This window comes from Hylaeus anthracinus, unplaced genomic scaffold (assembly GCF_026225885.1).
Source record: "Hylaeus anthracinus isolate JK02 unplaced genomic scaffold, UHH_iyHylAnth1.0_haploid 5, whole genome shotgun sequence".
Lineage (NCBI taxonomy): Eukaryota > Metazoa > Arthropoda > Insecta > Hymenoptera > Colletidae > Hylaeus > Hylaeus anthracinus.
In genome coordinates this window covers 6,218,379-6,237,315 of record NW_026535322.1, presented here as the reverse complement: position 1 = coordinate 6,237,315, position 18,937 = coordinate 6,218,379, and the positions used below count along the sequence as shown (strand labels likewise).

At 37.7% G+C, this 18,937-nt stretch overlaps 2 protein-coding genes across 7 annotated transcripts in view; both read right to left on the bottom strand.

The window, feature by feature from the left end:
* Window positions 1-9,376, bottom strand: part of LOC128895278 (parathyroid hormone/parathyroid hormone-related peptide receptor-like) — a 38,358-nt gene extending 28,982 nt beyond the window's left edge. Inside the window, exons 1-2 of one of the 5 annotated variants that reach the window (XM_054157741.1) lie at window positions 6,674-9,370; window positions 6,451-6,608 (exon numbers count right to left, since the gene is read on the bottom strand). The gene's annotated coding sequence lies outside the window, so the exon portion shown is untranslated. Of the gene's footprint in view, window positions 1-6,450 lie in introns of all 5 variants that reach the window. The other 4 variants (XM_054157740.1, XM_054157742.1, XM_054157744.1 and 1 more) reach the window with 4 other exon arrangements.
* Window positions 9,377-13,488: 4,112 nt separating this feature from the next.
* Window positions 13,489-18,937, bottom strand: part of LOC128895290 (uncharacterized) — a 6,790-nt gene continuing 1,341 nt past the window's right edge. The window contains exons 2-6 of one of the 2 annotated variants that reach the window (XM_054157771.1): window positions 17,820-17,885; window positions 16,783-16,848; window positions 16,559-16,721; window positions 15,527-15,878; window positions 13,489-15,044 (exon numbers count right to left, since the gene is read on the bottom strand). In XM_054157771.1, coding sequence (XP_054013746.1) covers window positions 14,862-15,044; window positions 15,527-15,878; window positions 16,559-16,721; window positions 16,783-16,848; window positions 17,820-17,885 — 830 coding nt within the window. In that variant the 3' untranslated portion in view covers window positions 13,489-14,861. The remainder of the gene's footprint in view (window positions 15,045-15,526; window positions 15,879-16,558; window positions 16,722-16,782; window positions 16,849-17,819; window positions 17,886-18,937) is intronic. The other variant, XM_054157772.1, reaches the window with a different exon arrangement.

Here is an 18,937-nt window from a genome sequence, read left to right as displayed (position 1 = left end):
TTTCAATAGTCTTGCTCCCATGTATAAAGTCTTAGTAATTAATTACATGGGGGTGGTACCCTCAGGCCTTCTAAGATTCCAAATATTATATGAACACATTGTCCCATCATCGCCACCCACGGATTCACCAATCCATTAATATCTTCCAGGAAGAAACAGAAACCCATCTAGATGTTTGCGTTTCGTTTTAATTAAATTAACCGAGCTGAAAGGTCAGATCGGAAGAAAACCAATGGGATTGGCCGAAGACCTAACGAGATGTCCCATGGCGGACGAAACTGCAATTACGGTGTTCCGTTAATATCAACCGAATGGACCTAACCGACGTCGCTGATAACGAGAGAGGAATCGAAAATGAAACGAACACTCGCGAGCTACTGACTGGGACTAATCCAAAATCGTGTCCAACGTCCGTCAGGGTCGACTCGGGGGAATTTCACTGGTTCTAAATGAAGATTTCCTATAAAGTAAAGTTTCCAGGAGAAAAGTGTCACGATTTCTCAAATGTAGCGCGTAGAAATTAGTTTGCAAGCACTCGAATCAATCTAAAATTGTAATTTGTAGACTGTTGGATTTTTATGTAGTTTTAGAAAATTTGAATAATATTCGAAATACAATTCATATCATAATATTTCCAGAGAGAAATAAATTTCCATGTAGATTCAATTTTTCTAGGTACATTTGCACAGATTTTCTAATAATTAGACTGCGAATATTTATGGTAATATATATATATATTTATATCTATATATATATATATATATTCACACAGATGTCAAGAAAAGAAAGAATTGAAAGTCGAAGCATGTCTCATCTCCTGAACGATATAATTAGTATATTATTTTTGATATTTTGTATATTTTTGCATTTGTGCACGTTCTCGCAAATCTCCCCATAATTTTATTTGCAATAAATGCATAAACATCCACAGCTTAATAGTAATCAAAGAAAGCAAAACAATATCGTATATAATCTTGGATTATGTTGAATCAGCTGAGACCCCGGATGTCCTGCAAGGATTATGTGGATGAAAGGATTTATTTCAGCAGCCTTGCCGCGAAGGGATAACACCAAACTAGATCTCGCAGTTCCTTCGCCTTAAAATACTTTAGCCAAGGAGTCGTAAAGTAACTCCACGAGATGAAGCGTGTCGGTTTTTATGGCAGGTTGAAATAAAATCTAAGTTCACGCGCGCGCGTGTATGTGCATTTCGATATAGATTGATCGTAACTTATACATCTCGACGTTCTTTGGTTCCTTCTGTAAACAGTATCTCCGCTGAGCTACTCTGCAAGCAGAGGAAGATTTATCTAACAAAATCACTGTTACGATTCACTGTTTCTCTTCCTGTGAAAATGAAAACGAGCTAGTTATTTTATATCTCTCCTTGTTGTTCGTGTCAACTCGTTTTTCTGTTATTAAAGATAATGGAGATAATGGAGATATGAAGTTTAAATCAATAAGAGTTTAATGACAATTCGATTGCAAACTTTTTATTGTCGGGATTATTATCCAATCAGCTTTAGTACCTTCTCTAAATTGAAAGTGTATAAGATAAGTGTATCTATATATGACGTATAAGAGAAACTATTATTATTTATGAAAAATTAATTTCTAAAGTTGAGAAGAGAAATGATTTAAAAAATAGCGATCCTCGAGAAATATTTGTTTTTCGAAAAAATATATTTGACAACAATATCATATCTCGTGAAGACTGTACTACTTTTCGTTTATCATATTTTTTTTAAAGGATCACTTTTTACCAAAAAATATTTCTTTAGGAATTCTTTTCTCGTAGATGATACAAGTTGCTTGTATGTGTTATTCAACGAAACATGCCTTATTTTTACCGAGGAAGTGAAAAATAATTTTTATAGACAATTCAAGATTTTGGTGAAAATCGATGGTGAAAACCCCCTTGCGAATTTGTAAGAAAATGATACAATCATTTTTAAAAAATTACGTTCTCGCTTTAGAGACAAACTGTCTGTACATTTTTTGTAGGGTTCCATAAGATCTACAAGGGAAAAAAGTTTCAACTCAAAATGTTCGATATTAAGAGAGTGACGAATTATTGAAACTTATGCACCTTCCGACACATTTCTCCGCCATAAAGTACTCAAAAATAGTCTCCTCCTATAATTTCATATTTTTTTTAAAATTCTTCCCTTGAAGCCACGTAGTTTCACGTTTTGATCATTGAAATCGGTTCATCCAATCGAAAGTTACGATTTTTCCAAATTTTATTCGATAATTCTAACCCAAGACATCCCACCCATGGGATCTCTGATTGCCAGCCCAACCAGACAAACGATACCCAGTTTGACGGATGATTTAACGAGAGGTAACAAAGAGACATTTCGAGGAATCGATAGGTTGAGGCAACAGGGTGAAAGTAAAGGCGTCGACGTCACCCCGTCGACCAGTATTAATTGGTTTTCCTCGCAATGTGTCATCGCTTAATTAATACCCTCTAAGGACCAAACAAAGGCGCGTTGCCGCCTTAATACGATGAGTCACGTGCTCTCGTGGATATCGTCGCGCAACTTCTCAACTTTTTCTTGATGATTGAAGCATGTACCAGCTACCCTGTGATCCAATTTTCCAGCGTATGTTTCTTTCCCCGTACCACAGGAAAAAAAAAGTTACCCTTCGCTACGACTCCATGGGAAAGGATATCATCTTTGATGTAGGTGGTTGAAAGTTGCCCTTCGCAACCCTCTAGAGGCAGATGTAGTTAAGGGGTAGCCAATAATCCAAGACATCCTTTGCGGATCTATCTTGAATCATGGATGGGCCCTGCAGTGCCAATTAGGGGCGTTATCAGCTGAGCTGGTTGGAGAAAGTAACGAGGATCGCAGGAGTAACTTTTTATAGAAATGGAACTGATAGCATGGGATATTGTTTAAATGAATTTGTGGGATCGTGTAATGTGGTACGTTTCATTTGAGTGGCAAAGGAAACTTTTTTTCTTTTTTTAAATGATCCTCGTGAAATATAATATCGAGGAGAAATCAAAATTAATAAAGAAAGTTTTAGGGATTTAAAGATTCGAGAATCTACGGATTCAAGGATCGAAAGATTTAAGCATCTAAGGATCTGAGAGTTTAAGGATGTAAGAAAGTAAGAAACTTTGGATCTAAGAATTCTTTGATGTAAAGTTCTTTGGATCTAAGGATCTGTGGATCTTTACATTTTTAGATCTTTGGATCTGTGGATCCAAGGATCCTAGGATCTAAGTTTCAAAGTTTCAAAGTTTCAAAGTTTCAAAGTTTCAAAGTTTCAAAGTTTCAAAGTTTCTAAATTTTAAAAAACCAAAATCTCAAAAAATTCTTTTTCATGTTACATATACTGAATTCTTGGTACGATGAAAATGTCTTCCACCGTCTTGAAAATATTAGTTAAAGCGATGAATACGCGAGTATTGAAATCCTCCAATGGATTTTTACAAATGGAATTGCGAGTATTTACGAATACTCTGCATCTTATTTACATAAATTCGCTGGAAGTGAAAACCAGTGGATTGAAATGTAGAAAACGTCAATCTTTCGTGTTCGAAGGACGAAAGATTTAAGGTAGTTTTAATCCTCGTCGAAATGAATTTATTACTGTATGAATTAATACAATATTACCAAATAATTTTGGCCTGATGCATTTTTTCCTATCATCAATGGCATCCAAGTTATTCAGGCGGCGATTTTAAGCGCTCTCTTCACCCTGTATTACGTATTTTAAATATTTTCTTTTTGCGTATCAATTAAACAATTACGGCCGTTGTACACATTGGCGAACGAGAAAATGGAATTGTAAACGCGCGGTTACAGCTGAAGAAACAATTCCTGCTGCTTTGGCTGCTGTTTTATGAAACCTCTAGATTAGCACTAGGCGGAATGAATGAAATAGTAGCGTAACGAAAACAAATATGTTATTTTTTAGCGAATACCACGTCACATCCGTTCCACATGTCCCTGAATCAAAATCTCCGCGACTCTCAGAATTGCTGGATCTTTTGTAGACGGAATTTCCAGCAAATTAACACTGCACTGTGCGCGATACAGTGGAGAATTAATTCTTGTACGGTTGCGCCATTGTTCCTAAATGAGGTTCCAAACGAAATGAAATTCTCTCTGCTGAAGACACAGGAATAATATTCCAAATTCAGTCTTGTTCGAGAAGAAAGAAAAGAGAAGAAAGAGGAAAGAAGAAAAGAGAAAGAAGAAAAAATCGAAAGGTTGCTGAGTCGATGAGTTGATGAGTTCAGGAGTTGAATTATAGGCTGAAGATGGGAAACCTGGTTCCCATTGTCTATAAAAACAACGTTATGTAAACTATTATTATACATTTACACGTCTGAAACAGAAATGATATAATTGAAATCCTAAACATGCTTAAACTCCTGAAACATGTTCAGACATCGATTATTTATCATTCAACGTCCACAACAACGCCACGGTGATGGTTCTCAGCGTTTCCTAAAAGATCGAATTTAATATCCACTCCAAACCAACAATATTCTTTCTCAGCGTAAGTAACGAAATGAATTCTCATCGTGAAAGAACATAAATTACTTTGAAGTGAAAAGTAACAATTTAATCTTCAGCGGAGAAGAACAAAATCAATTTGAAGTGCGAACTAATCCCCTCTTAACGACGAGTATCTCTTAGATTGGTGTTCAATGCGAACAATAACAGATTAAACAACCGCCGCGAAAAGCATGCGTCAGCGTTACTTAAAAATCCCCCGACTGGTGTTCCTGATGAGCGATTAGAAGCACCGACCTCTATGTTTATTTATAAAGTATTAGCCTCTCAGCACGCGATCCTAAGAGCCCAGCCTCATTACGATAGCATTTTATCTCATGACCGATTCAAGAGGAACATAAAATTGCTTTCGACCCAGACGAATTTCGACTGGGGACGTTAATAAACTTCTACGGCCGCTGGCAGCTATATACGTTACTTTTTATCGTTGAATTTATTTACAAGCCGGCCAGCTTCACTATTTTTTACATTTTAGTGCTCTCCTTGAGACTTTTCGCGAATTCTCAACGAAGTGTGGACATTCAGAGAACAGGATGGATAAATAATTAGTCGGGAGTTTCAGAAGAGAGAGAGAGAAAGAGAGAGGTCCATTGGAGGGGGAAGAACATGAAATAATACACAATAACAAAAGGAAGAATACCATTTATTTAAAAAGAAACAAAATTAATTTTGCTTACATTTGTTCCGTTTTATTTTAAATACCGTTCACCTTAGAAGCGGTGCTGCCCTCCCTAGAGACGCTCGTGATGTTGACTCTTATCCGACCTCTTACGTTAAGACTTACAATGGATCTTACAATAGAGTATTATACTCCAAACTAATCTGGTGATAATGATTTCTGAGAAGAATTCTAGGTCGCAACTAGAAGCATGGTACGAAGCATCAGTTTGTTTCAAGAACGAAGACTGGAAGACATCTTTTGCAAATGGCTACTTTCAAATTTGAAAATCTAGGCCCTCTGTGATAATTCACCTAACCCGTACCGTTCATTCCAATTCATATTTTGAAGGAAATGTATTTGAAGAACGACTTGCGAGTGATTAAAATGTCGAGAATGTTGAGAACGACGACGGTTGATAATGTTGACAAATTTGGAAAATTATGAAAATGGTGGGAAAGTTGAAAATGTTAAAAATCTATGAAGATATCGGTATCGATTCTCGATGCCAACTACCTCGGAGATTAAGAATGTTCGCAGCGTTGAAAATTATGAGATCCTATACCATTTATTCCGATTCCTTTTTTTTTTTAGAAGTATGTTTGTTTATACTCTATACGCTTGTAATATAATACTTAACTATGTCGGATCTAGTTTCCAATTTACAAGTTGCTCATGTTGCAAATAAACATCGCTCTCTTCCAAGAAGAGAGGAAGACTGTTTTTCACAGTACCCTCTAGCCAAGTACCCACTTCAATTTCAGAATAAAGCAGACCCTTTGGCAATGTAGCGTTTGAACTATCCTCTGGAAAACTTTTGCTGTAATAAAGAACCCCGAACACGAGATTAACGTTGCAACTGCCAAAAGCTAACCGTATATTACGTGCAATCATTCATTCGAAAGTTGAAAGTCGAAGAGTTGAAAGCTGAAAGTTGAAGAGTTGAAGAGATGAAATCTGAAATGTTTGAAATTGAAAGTTGACATTTTTTAAGAGCCAAGGAGTTTACAGTTGAATAGTTGAAAAGTAGAGGATTTAAAGAATTGAAGAATTGAAGATTGAAGTTGAAGAGTTGAAGAGTTCAAAAGTTGACCATTCCAGGAATAATGTTATTAATCTCATTAAGTTACTCATCACCAGTCCCACAATCCCTCAAGAAGACTACCATCCACCTCAAAATATTCATCAATGAGTTATCCATTCCTCAAATTTATAAACACGAATCTATAAAAAACCAAAACTTCTACTCACCAGAGGTCCTCCTTCAAATCTGCTCCTCCAAAGCCTCCCTTAAGTTTCCAAAACCTCAGCAATTCTCCTTAAGAATCTCCAGCAGAACGGCAATGACGATTCCACGTGGAAACTTCAATATTCCAACCAATGAAACATTATCATCCCTAGTCTCTCCACTATAAAGAGTCCCGAGTCCTCCACAATGTTCAAAATCCAACGTTAACACCTGCTTAATACGTACACACTTTTCCAGCTCAGTCCCTAAAAAAAGAAAGGACGAGTCACAGAGCTGCCTGTCGTCTTCCCACCTGGCAGACTTGTTTTCGCTACTCGAGGCTCGTAAACGTTCAGGTTCCCAAGAAACGATTGACCACTCGCTGATCTCGGGCTCTATTGCCGGATCAGCATCATCCTCGCGCGTATAGCAACAGAAACTTGGACGAAACAGACGAGTTGGTCAAGTACTGCCCTTTGTAGAAATACAAGAATATCTCCGAAGGTGGAGTGAATTCTGTTGGGTACGTTGAAGGCTTGACTGTCGCACGTGGATTCTGGTGGATGTTGATAATAGCTTGAAAGTAGTCAGAATTGATTTTTGTTTTGAGGATTTTTTCGAGTTGAGAATTTCTCAGGTATGTGTCACTACCCTTGGCCTCTGTAGACCCCTTGAAGCTTATGATATGGCTTTCGCAACAGCAATCCTCTTCCCGGTCCTTGATACACCTCTCGGTGACAAGATACGTCAAGTATGTTTTTACCGATTTGGTATGAACTCATTTAAAGCTTCCTAGAGTACCGAGCACTGACTACGAACACTGCTTGTTCTATTAGGACTTCTCTCTAATTTTTACACCTCTTCTCTTAACTTACATCTCCTAGCCACCTATTAGATGGTGATAATTCCCCCAGAGACTGTTTAGAGCTGCTCTTCTAGGACTCTTCCCTAATTTAATAGGTTCCTAGATTCCTCTTCAATTTGAGGATTGTCCAACCACACGTGACACTCTTCACTGATTCCCAGGTGTGCTCGAGATACTTAAGACTCTAACCGAAGCTACCTGTTGTCTTCCTTACCATAATCCCAAGATCGATAGCTCATTCTGCCACCTGCAGGAAACTATGATGTCATTCGTAAAGTTTTCGGTCTTTCTGCGCACAGATCGAAGTCACTACTCTTCGTCAGATTTTCAACGTCAAACAACGAAAGACACAGGCTTGCTGAACCCTCCCGCTGTTCGCTGTCCCCTTCTTCTCGCAGCTGGAAGGATTGCTCTTCAAAAGAATGCTTGGCAATTGTTCGAGCCTTTTATTCTCTGTTCTGTTTTTTTTTTATTAAGGCGTCAGACCTTTCATTCTCGGAGGACTGTTGGGTTGACCTTTCAGGCCAAGGAATTCCGCAAGCGTTCCTTTCAGACCTACAGGATCGAAGCCGAATTCAAGAGTCTTCTGCTAGGTTGGTGGTCCTTAGTTTCATACCTCGGCCTCGAATAGCCGGATTTCAATAGAAATCGAAGCTTGTTACTCCATTCCGGGTGGTTAGGTTGTTAGAAATGAAGGACTTCGATGAAGGGTGGTTGTAGAGGATCACTGGAACCTGTAGAGTTCTAATTAGAGATCTAAAGAGATCTAAAGTGAGGACCAGCTAATGTCCAGGAGGCACTCTATTTATCCTTCTATGAAGGAAGCCTGCAAGGGAGTTTAAAACTGACCCCAGGCCTCTCTATGTCCTAAGCAAGACTACGTGTCTTCATTGGTTAATCTCTGTGTCTTTTCAAAGGTAGATGCCTAGCGTCGGGAGCTGAGACCTCAACCCACTGCAACACGTGTTCCTTTGTCAACAGAAGGATGATAGAGTCAGTTAGTTCCACCTAGGAGTCACTCGACACCCTTCTCCAAGAGTCTTTCCAGGCCCTCTGTTAGAAATGGATGGATAGAGCCAGTCGCAACACCTAGGAGTCACTTGACACCTGTTTCTCATAGTCTTTTTACCCCAACAAAATGGTGACAGACATCACAGCATTTAGAATTCCCTTGCCACCCTCTTCCAAGAGTCCTTTTACCTCCTTTCCTAGCAGAAAGCAAGAAACTAGAATAGATTCAGCAACCAATAACCCTAGGATTTAGCACGTGTTCCAAATAGTCCTTCCACCTCCTTTGTTAGCAAAGGGATGATAGGGTCAGTCGCTGCACCTAAGATTCACTCGACACCTTCCAAGAGTCCTTTCATCTTCTTCACCAACAAAATCTTGACACTCCACAGCACCTACTTGACACGTTCTCCCAAGAGTCCTCCACCTTCTTCCCTATCACAAGGACGATATCCTCAGTCTCTGCACCCAGGAATTCTCTTTCACCACCTCTGTTAGCAAAGGGATGATAGGGTCAGTCGCTGCACCCAAGATTCACTCGACACCTTCCAAGAGTCCTTTCTTCTTCTTCACCAACAAAATGCTGCTGATATCCTTGGTCTCTGCACCTAGGAATTCTCTTCCACCTTCTCCCTACCTCAATCTCACCCCTAAGTCCACCACCAATCCACCTCAACACATCCTTCCTGGAGTCTTCCTGCACCCCTTCCTCGTCAAAAGCTCACTCCGCGAATATCCGACCTTCACTTTCCACCTTGCTCTCTTATTCTCATCCCCCATCCATCTCACCATGCGTTCCCTTCATCCCCTCGTCACCGAATGATCCACCTGGGATGCCAGATCCTTTCAGAAGGATAACAACCCTCGCGCACCACAACACCTACGATTCACTTGGCGTCACCCTCTTCTGTCGTCTCCGTCCACCTCCCAACTCGATACCTATCGAAGCCCTCAGGTGATTTATGGCTTGTTATCGACTAGATCACGTGACTAGCGGGCACGTCCGCGTCTGGGCGCCGTTTAAGCGCGACTGGCTACCTACGGTGCTCTATATCGCCGACTGTTCTCTGTCTATATCGTCGAATCTCACGCATGTCCGATTTCCGAGTCGCGCTTCGTTTCCCACCTCGCCCCCTCAACCCCCGTGGTCTAGCGTCTCCGTCGCGCTAGCGTCGATTTTGGCGTCGTTTCACGAAACGTCGCCGCCCCACCAACTGTTGCTCTTTTGTTGATGTTCGAGACGGGATGAGGCACAGCATCTACGTCCGTCCTCTCAGGTCTCCCTGGGGAGATCGGAGATGAGGAGGGGAGGTGGAGAGAGGTGGATAGGGATCGGTGGAGCTTAGGGATGCCGGACAGTAAGGGTTGGATGCTCGTATGGTCGGGATGCGTATAACTGGGGAGTTTGTGGTGTTGTGTGTTATTTTGGGCGATGGGAGGTTGAAGATGAGTTGTATATTTATGAATATTTAGGTAGGTGTCAGTGGTGGATTTAATTGGTTAATTTATTCGATGTGGTATAATGAATTATACGATGTCGAATTTTCTCAATTTCGTCAATGTAATATCGATTATATATTATCGCTTGAATACGAGATTTAAACACGTCTCAATTACCAAATTTCTTTAATTGAATCGACGTAGATAAATGTATTAAATAATATTTAACATTAAAATTGTCGATACCATTCAACCTACCTATAGATCAAATTTGTAATATACTATAAAAATTGACAAGTCACCCAAGTGCATTTGATACGTAAATTGAAAAAAATTTTTTTAATGGAGATAATCCACTAAGCTTGTAAATAGTTCGAATCTGAAACGAAATATCTTGTTTCAGTGGATCGAATAATACGGAATGTATACAGTTCGCACCGTTAAATGAAGTTCCTCGTTCCGAGTAATCCAGCGATAGGTATCGATAACGGGTAACGAAACGATGTTTATCGACTGTTTGGAGCGACAAGAGGGGTACGAATGGATTCATTAGGGAAATTTACTTTGGCCAGAGGCGTTGGAGCTCTCGAAACATGAGAGCATCCCGGATAGCACGTGGAAGTATTTGGAGATCTATGATAACGGTATTACCGTCGACTGCTGATAATGCAGATAATGGACAAGAGTGTTTCGATTGCTTTTTATCGACTACCTTATTCCCTTCGAATTTGGAAATTTTTAATATATAAATTTTAAATTAATCGATATTTAAAATTAGAATTAGAATACCTGTTATCAAATAAAAGTAGCAAAAACATTGCAACCGTGTACTTGTCTATCTACGTCACTGAATTCGATCCGGTTTAAGATATCAACTGTAACAGAGAAGAAATTAGGTTTAACCCAGACCTAATCCAGATCTTTTCACATCCATAAAATACTTACAACACACACTTGTTTGTGTATTGCTTGCTTCACAATTTCTAAATGGGATACGTTTGTTAAGCAAGGTTCTTGGCCACCTTTGGCCTACGGTAATCAGTACGAAAGGATTACCAGCATCAGGTGCAAATGAATTGCATAGTAAATTACGATTAACGTTTACTCTTATTTCGCTAAGAAGAACGTTGAATAATTATTTGTTTTATAATGTAACTGATACGTCTCCAACGAAACGAGACATTTGTATAATTATTTGGAGCAAATATACTCCAACGGATGATCAGAATTACATGTTGGATAATGATTAGGCTCGTACAGCAACTAATGAACTATTCAAAGCCTAACCACAGCCTGGAATTCGCCCTTCGGTCAAGAAACTGGAAGGAAACTATTCCCGACGCAACCGCGTGCGTACAATTTTACGTAATGTACAAACTTTACATTGGGAATTATTACTCAATTATTACAGAAGAAATCATTCTGTTCAATCCTCTAATTTTTTATCTTTCCACTTCTCGACTCCTAAACTCACAAATTCTTCTTTTTCTTCCTCCTCTCTGACTTCTTCTTCGTGGATTTTTCCTTTTCATTAAACGTAAAAGTGTTTTTGAAATTCCAACTTGCACGTGTTTTCGTCGCGGGCGCATGAGAGACAACGTTTACATCACATTCAGTCGAGAGACGGAATCGGTGACACAGAAATTGAGTGGAATAATAAATAAATTTCGTTGGTTCGTTGCGAACACGTTAAGTAGAAGATCAAATAGGCGGAGTCTGTGCAGCCGTGCCTCATGCGTCAATGAATTTTTATTAAAGATGCAAGGAGGAAGTAGATCGTTGAGAAAAATCCTTGGCACAGGCCAATCGAATTTGCGTAGTCTTTCGAGGTAGCAAGAATAACTCTCATGGTCGTTAAATATTTGCTTTTTAACATTGTGATGATTTTCATTCATGTGGGAAATGTCATTTTTTAAATAGGAACTCCAATTATCTTCTTTGATCGTTGGTTGTTGGTCGATATTGAATAATTCGTTATTGACATTTCGAATAATTCGAATAATTCGTTATTGACATTTCGAACAACGTCTACCTTCCTACAATTTTCCACGAGCGACGCAAAGCATGACATATTGAAAAACAATTACTACTTATCAGAACCTTATCACTATCGCGAAAAAAAGACAACGGTAAAACTCTTTATCGTATAAAAAGTAGAGTTGTTGTTAAAACCTATCGTTGTTATTGCATACCAGTGATCGTCAATCTATACCAAACGGAATCGAAACTGACGATCCATTGATACGATCATATTCGAAGACATTTCATTTGTTAGTAGCATATCGTAGCTAGCATTCGTGACTGTAAGAAAGATCTTTTTGTGGTATCGCTTGAGAATTAACTAAAAAGAGCGTCGACAATTGGAATATAATCATACCATTGTTATTATACAGGGTGTCCCATTTAAGTTGAAATTGTAACAAATCTCGAAAGCATGCGATTTAAAAGAAATAAACCGACACATGTCCTTTAGTGTTTTTAATGCGTGGCCGTTTCAAGGTTATTTCAAGGTCATTTTGTCCTTTTTTTTACCACAACCCATATTTTTTCATTTAGTAATCACATTCTACGTAAAAAGATGCACGAAACACTTTTCTTGTATGTTCGATATTTGTTAAGGTTGTTAACTGATTTTTCATGTTTATATCATTAGCATTAAATTTGTCCGATTCAATTTGAGCTTCTGAAAAGGTTGAGAAGCAATGCTGTATACATACAACGCCGAATTGAATTAATTATATCAAGGTCGCGATAGCCGTACGCGTAATCTATTTATCTTACTATACAGTAAACGCTTATCATCGGCATCGGTTATCACGGTTTTATATTACGATAATCTTTATAATGTATATGACTGCGCGGTTTTAATAATAATTGATAAAATTTATGACTTTTGGAACCTTATAATCCAAACAATCTCATACTTTTCTTAATATATCATCTTTTAAAAAAAAATATTAAAAAACTGCAGAGTATACTAAGAAAAGTACAAGATTGTTTGGATTATAAGGTTCCAAAAGTCATAAATTTTATTTATGAATATATATATATATTCTCTATTATTTCTTACATTTTCTTCATATTTTCTGTATTATTGTTTCAGTTTTTATATATCCTGTAATTGTACGAGCCTTACAAGAGGTCTGAAAATTGAACGAATTCCTTTCCTTTGTAGTGTTGTTATTATCCGTCGCATTCGATGACCTCGCAGCAATAGCCATGCAGAATATGTTGTCGCGCCCCATGATTAATTCATTCGAGAGTGAGAGAGAGAGAGAGAGAGAAAGTTTTAGGCCTTGAATTAAGTGCCGCTTTACAATCGTGCAAACGCGTGCTAATAATCGCCTTAGCCTCAACCATACAACAGTTCGAACACAATGTAATTTGATTTATGTTCAACGACAGCGATTACCATGTATAATTAAGCTGTTGATTAGTAATTCTAGCGGTAGTAGTTCTAATGACAGAACTGGTAATTGCATCGATCGATAAAGCACCCTCTTTTATTCTTAAGCGAACAGCGTTGTTTCTTTATATTTATATATAAAGTGTTTATTCCTTGTTTATCTATACTTGTTTATTTGTTTATATACACTTGTTTACTATCCCAATTTTGTTCGTTTTTATATACTTGTTTATTTCTTTTACTTCTACAGGTATGAAAAGCATAAAGCAGGTACGGCATCATAGTTCAGATTTGTATAGTTCTCTAATCAAAGTTTAGAAGTTCGGGCAGAAACTTGAACTCTTCTTCGCTTACGGCACAAACTTGTTTATTTCACAACTACCAACTATCACACATCTCCTACGTACTACATTCACTTAAACAACATTGTCATAACTTTCAGATTAACAATAATAAAATGAAATTAAACAGTGGGAATTAACGTTGCTTTGTATAAAGTGTAGATCAACGAAATGTGTCTCGTTAAAAGAAATCTGAAGAGATAGTTAACCTTGAAGTATACAGTAATTTGTTTACATTTGTTTACTTTGTTCATACGTCATTAATTTCCCTTACATAGATGTCAAACCTACTATTGTTATTATATGTACGTTACATTGTTCATTCATCAATGAAATATAAAATTTTGTACGTCTTCCTATAAACAAACATTTATGAAAATTATAAAATTCAGTGGAATTTACATTTTCATAATAGTACCGTACTGGCAAGCAGTCATTGTTACGATTTCGTACAAAAATATACATTCTTTCGGCTATAATACTAGTTATTTGAAGTTATATAGTTGATGTTAGGTCGTGGTTGAATTTTTCGAGTGAACGAGAAAAATTCGACGTCTAATCTCTAATGAAACAGCTGACTGTAGCAGGAACAAGCATTCTTTATCATTATAAACTTTGTAGACTTGTATACTTGTCAAATTTTTAATTTGTAAACTTGGCGATTTTTTAAATTTGCAAATTTTTAAACTTGTGGACTCATCGAACTTATAAACTTATAATCTTGAAAATTACTAACACAGTGAAATACGACGAAAGACAATTTTATTTACGATAATAAATCATTTTTCTTTTTGCTACGGTTAGCTACTTTCATTTTCATTTCTTACAAGCAATATTTACTGTCTATCTCTAATCCCTGAAATTAGCCTCATCCTTCATGGATTTTCAATTTGAAAATCATCGTGCACCGAACAATTTTTCATACAGAAATCACAATTAGTTAATTACATTCCGATATCGCGACGTTTTCAATTGGTCAGTCTCTGCGCGACATGCCGAACGACGTTTAGTCACTGTTGAATATAAATATAAACACAAGCGCGTTGAAATTTCCACTTTGCTGAAAATTTCAATTAAAGACACGACTCGTTGATAATTTAATCGTGCCTGATTATGTCTAATTCAGTCCGATTCGTATCTGGTTATGTCTGGTTAAGTCGAGATAATATCTGAGTATGCCTAATTAAGTCTGAGTCATGTCTGGTTATATTTAATTAAGTCTCCATTACGTCTGGTCGTGCCTAATAAAATCTGGATCGCATCCTTGTTCATCTTTTGTACTCGCCTCTTCTTTTTCAATTTAAGAGTTTACATTAATTGTGAAACATTACTACAGCATAATTTTATTTAAGAATGACGAATTCAAAGAAACCTTTAAGGCACTAATAAGTGCGCGAAATCACGGATTTCACTTTGTCCCACGAGGATGCTAAATATGTCCCTCATAGTGAGGTGATGAATGGTCTCGTTAACTCTGCCGGCTACGTAACTCTGTATACCAGGAAGTATGTCTGGTTTAATAATGTCCAGTGCCTTTGGAGTGAGCTCCTGAAAGACCTACGAATAAAGGGATTCCGTGTCAGTTTCCCTCCACCAGATAATATCGTTGATCTCAGGACTAATCATAACTGGTTATGGCTAATTAAGTCTGAGTCAAGTTTTATTCCTGATTAGCCATCGATCAGGTCTGTTTATACTTAGTTCGGTCTGAATAATGCGTGGTTATGTCTAATTAAGTTTGAGTCAAGTCTAGTTACGGCTAACTAAGTCTGAATAATATCTGATCGAATCCATTTCAGTCTGAGTCATGTCTGATGACGTCTAATTAAGTTTGAGTCAAGTGTCTGGCCATGCCTAACTAATCTTAGCCAATCTTAGTAACTCTCAATTAAGTCTGACCCATGTCTAGTTACGTCTAACTAAGTCTCAATAATGTCTAGTCACTCCTAATCGAATCTCAGTCACCCCTGCCCATGCCGAATCAAGTTTGATTTTCTATACACAGATTGTACCTAACTACGTAACATCACCGCCTTTACCTTGCTCATTATCCGACTGAGTTTCTCATCCTCCATGAAGTCCTCCAACCTCATCTCTATGGACCTCAACGTGAAGTCTAGGTAGAAGCTCTTCAGGTACATTCCTCTGGAATATCCCAGCACAGTGTTCACGTAAATCTGAAAATCGTAGATGTCCGTTTGGAACGGTCCAGTGCCGTTCAGTTGGAGCATGTCACCGATGTTTCCGCATACGTTATACATCCCCTCAGCGTAGATATGGGGAATGGATATGTTGGCGATGATCGTTGGTCCGATGAGCGACAGTTTCGCCTTGTTGATCACGAAGGTTGAGAGATTGTGGATGACCAGGTTCTCGATCGTCAAGGACAGGCTGCGAACAAGGATCGAAGAAACGTTTAAGGTAACTATATTTGTTAAATTGTTGTTTTTTTTTTTATATATATATCGGCGTTGAAGAAATGTCATAGTTATATTTGTTTCTCCCACTATTGAATGCAACGCTATTGTCACTATGTTAGCGAATAGGACAATGCCCATCAGGTTGAGACTCGGTCTGATTGTATGGTTGACTGTATCCTTTGTCGTATTAAGATACGGTAACTTTATGTAAATAATTATGAATTTTGATATTTTTACCAATTTACGAAGAATTCTCAATGCAGTGAATTCATTTATAATAATAATAATAATAATAATCAAATAAGTTATCTACCAGTTCATTATTAAAAAAAAAAAAAAAAAAAAAGAAAAAAACAAAGGAAAATTAAAGCCTTGAATGTTTTGAATGGAGTATTTTAAATTGAACAGTTTGTCTCTCCTATCCTCCTAAAGTCTCAACCTGGTGGACGTTACTATATCCCCTTCCATATCAATATACATCAATTCCATACGATTAATTACGAATTCCAACCTTTTAAAACTTTAACTATTTGCATAATACACCCGATGGAATGCAATTCGATTGATCGCGATAATAAACAATTAAATTACGTACCGTACCAGCAGAAAGAATGAAAGTGAAAGGCCCAGAGTGCCTCGTTCTGAACTTACTTCCCTATTTCCGGGTTGTCAATGTTTACGTCGACCTCGTCGAGCTGGAACGGTTCCAATGGCGGAAGTCCTAGTTCCGGTATCCCGTACGGCATCCTGTTACGAAACTTCTCGAGGAACCTCCTCAGCTTGAACTCGAGGCCCTTGGACGCCGCGCTGTCGACTGTCCTTTCGCTAATTAATCCAGAAATTTAACAAAAATTGCGCCGACTCGGCGTACTTACTAATCCCGGTGGTCACCCTGGTGGCGTTGATCAATAGGTTCCTCGGCTTCTCTACGGCGCTGGTGACTGGAAAAGAAACAAGAAACGGCGAGGTTTCACTTCCGATTTTCCCTCGTCACGTTTGTAATTACCCCTAAGCAAGCAGTGCAGCCAACTGTCCAGTGACGGACTTGATTGTTATACTGTCAGCGGGTAGCGTTCGGAGGAAATGAAAATATTGCTGGGTAAATGAATACCGTGGGGTAAATAAGCGTTCTTCCGGTGGTAAAAATGATTTCCAGGTTGCTGGTGCTTTATCAAGGATGGACTAATCAAAATTAAGGATCGTTGTCATTTAAACTTAACTCAAACCTTCGAAGACTTCTTCGATTATTATATGATCAGGAATTACTATTAACAGAACTAACGAAATAACGGAATTAAATATCCATGAGGTAATAAGAGACGAGAATTGATGCTTTAATAGTAGCCATGACTTTTAGATTGCTGGTACGTTATTAAGGACAGGGACATCTAATCGAGTCAGTGAAATGAAAGAAAAGAAAAAAAAAAAATATTGATCGCAGGGTAAATGATTTTTACGGTAATAATACGAATTAATCTTCCAAAATTAGGAATTCGTGTAATAAGAATGTATGTAGCGTATTTTTCTAATAATTCGAATTGATTTGAAACCCAGAGGAAGCATTGCTAAAAGCCTGGAAGAGATCTACAAGCTCCCGCGGTATGAACCCAGGTCTTCAAACTTTATTCCACGAGATCACTGATCTTCTTTGGCACTTGTTTCTGCAGATCAACGCTCGACCAAGGAAACAGGCCTTAAATTAATTCAATTGTAGAAACAAAGTGATATTTCATGATCCTGATGTTTCATGATCCTCCGTTATTTTTTCATTCCATCTAGATTGCTTAATTAGATCCAAGACAAGTGGTAAAGAAACACCACGGAATCACTATGGTTGCCGGATTGGGCTCACAGTGGGAACAGTTTGAAAACCATAGGTATCGAGGCTCGGTTCTATCAAAGTGTCACATACTGAGGTCCGAGGCAGTATCCGTCACACGGTGTAACAGTTCTTTCTGTCGTTGCATCATTCCTGTCACTGCAACAGATGATTAAACGCACAATTTCCTCTTGAACCTCGAAAGAACCCCTGCTACGTCGAGGAACGCGAATAACTCAACGAAACAAACAGTGGAGACTATGCCGGTATAAGAATGCGAGAAAGGATTACATTTTTTTAAACGCGACTTCCTCTTTTCTTTAGGAATTTTTTTTCGTGAACAATAAAAATGGCTCATATATATACAAATTAACGAACAAAAAGCTAGAATTACATTATTAATTGATACACTATGACGGTTTGAACAATATATTTAAACAAAGACGTATAAAAAACATAAGAAACTTAAACAATAACAGGGCCAAGTGTACTATACTATCGTTTTGTTACTGCACAGTTACAGTTACATTGCTTTCTCACAATTTTGCCTGATTTGTGAGAAATCTTCTGTTCAAGGTACTGCTATCAATGAGACTTCAAGCCACCCATTAACTTCAATTCTCCATAATTGACAACAGTTCACACGCTAATATACGTTGCCTAACACGCAATTGTTCTCATTGTTGACAAAAAGTTTTTGTATTTGCCTTAGCCTCGTATTCGAATATCACCTTCACCGATAATTTTGAGTTTCACGAGAAAACTGATACAAATACCTTTCAATTTTTTTCCCGTTTATCTCCACTTATAATATTTACCTACTATTCTTTAATTGCATTTTATGATACTTACAACTTATTTATTTCAACTTTTATTTAGCATCATTGGTCTAAAAGTGGATAGTATCTAGTAATTATAAATAAATAAAAAGACAATCGTTGAAATTTATGTATGGTAATCGTCTTGACCTGTAGTACAAACAAATTAGGCCACCGTAGTGAAAGCAATCTGTTAGCGGTCGTAAAAACAATCCGGAAAACTACGATTTGTTCGTCATTGACGAATAAATCGTCGTTTTCCGTATTATTCTTGCAACCACAAGGAATTTACTTTCTCCCTACTATAGTGATCCAGTTCGTCCTCGTTGAAGGTTGCAAAAGTCTGTATATATATATATATATATATATATATATATATATATATATATATAT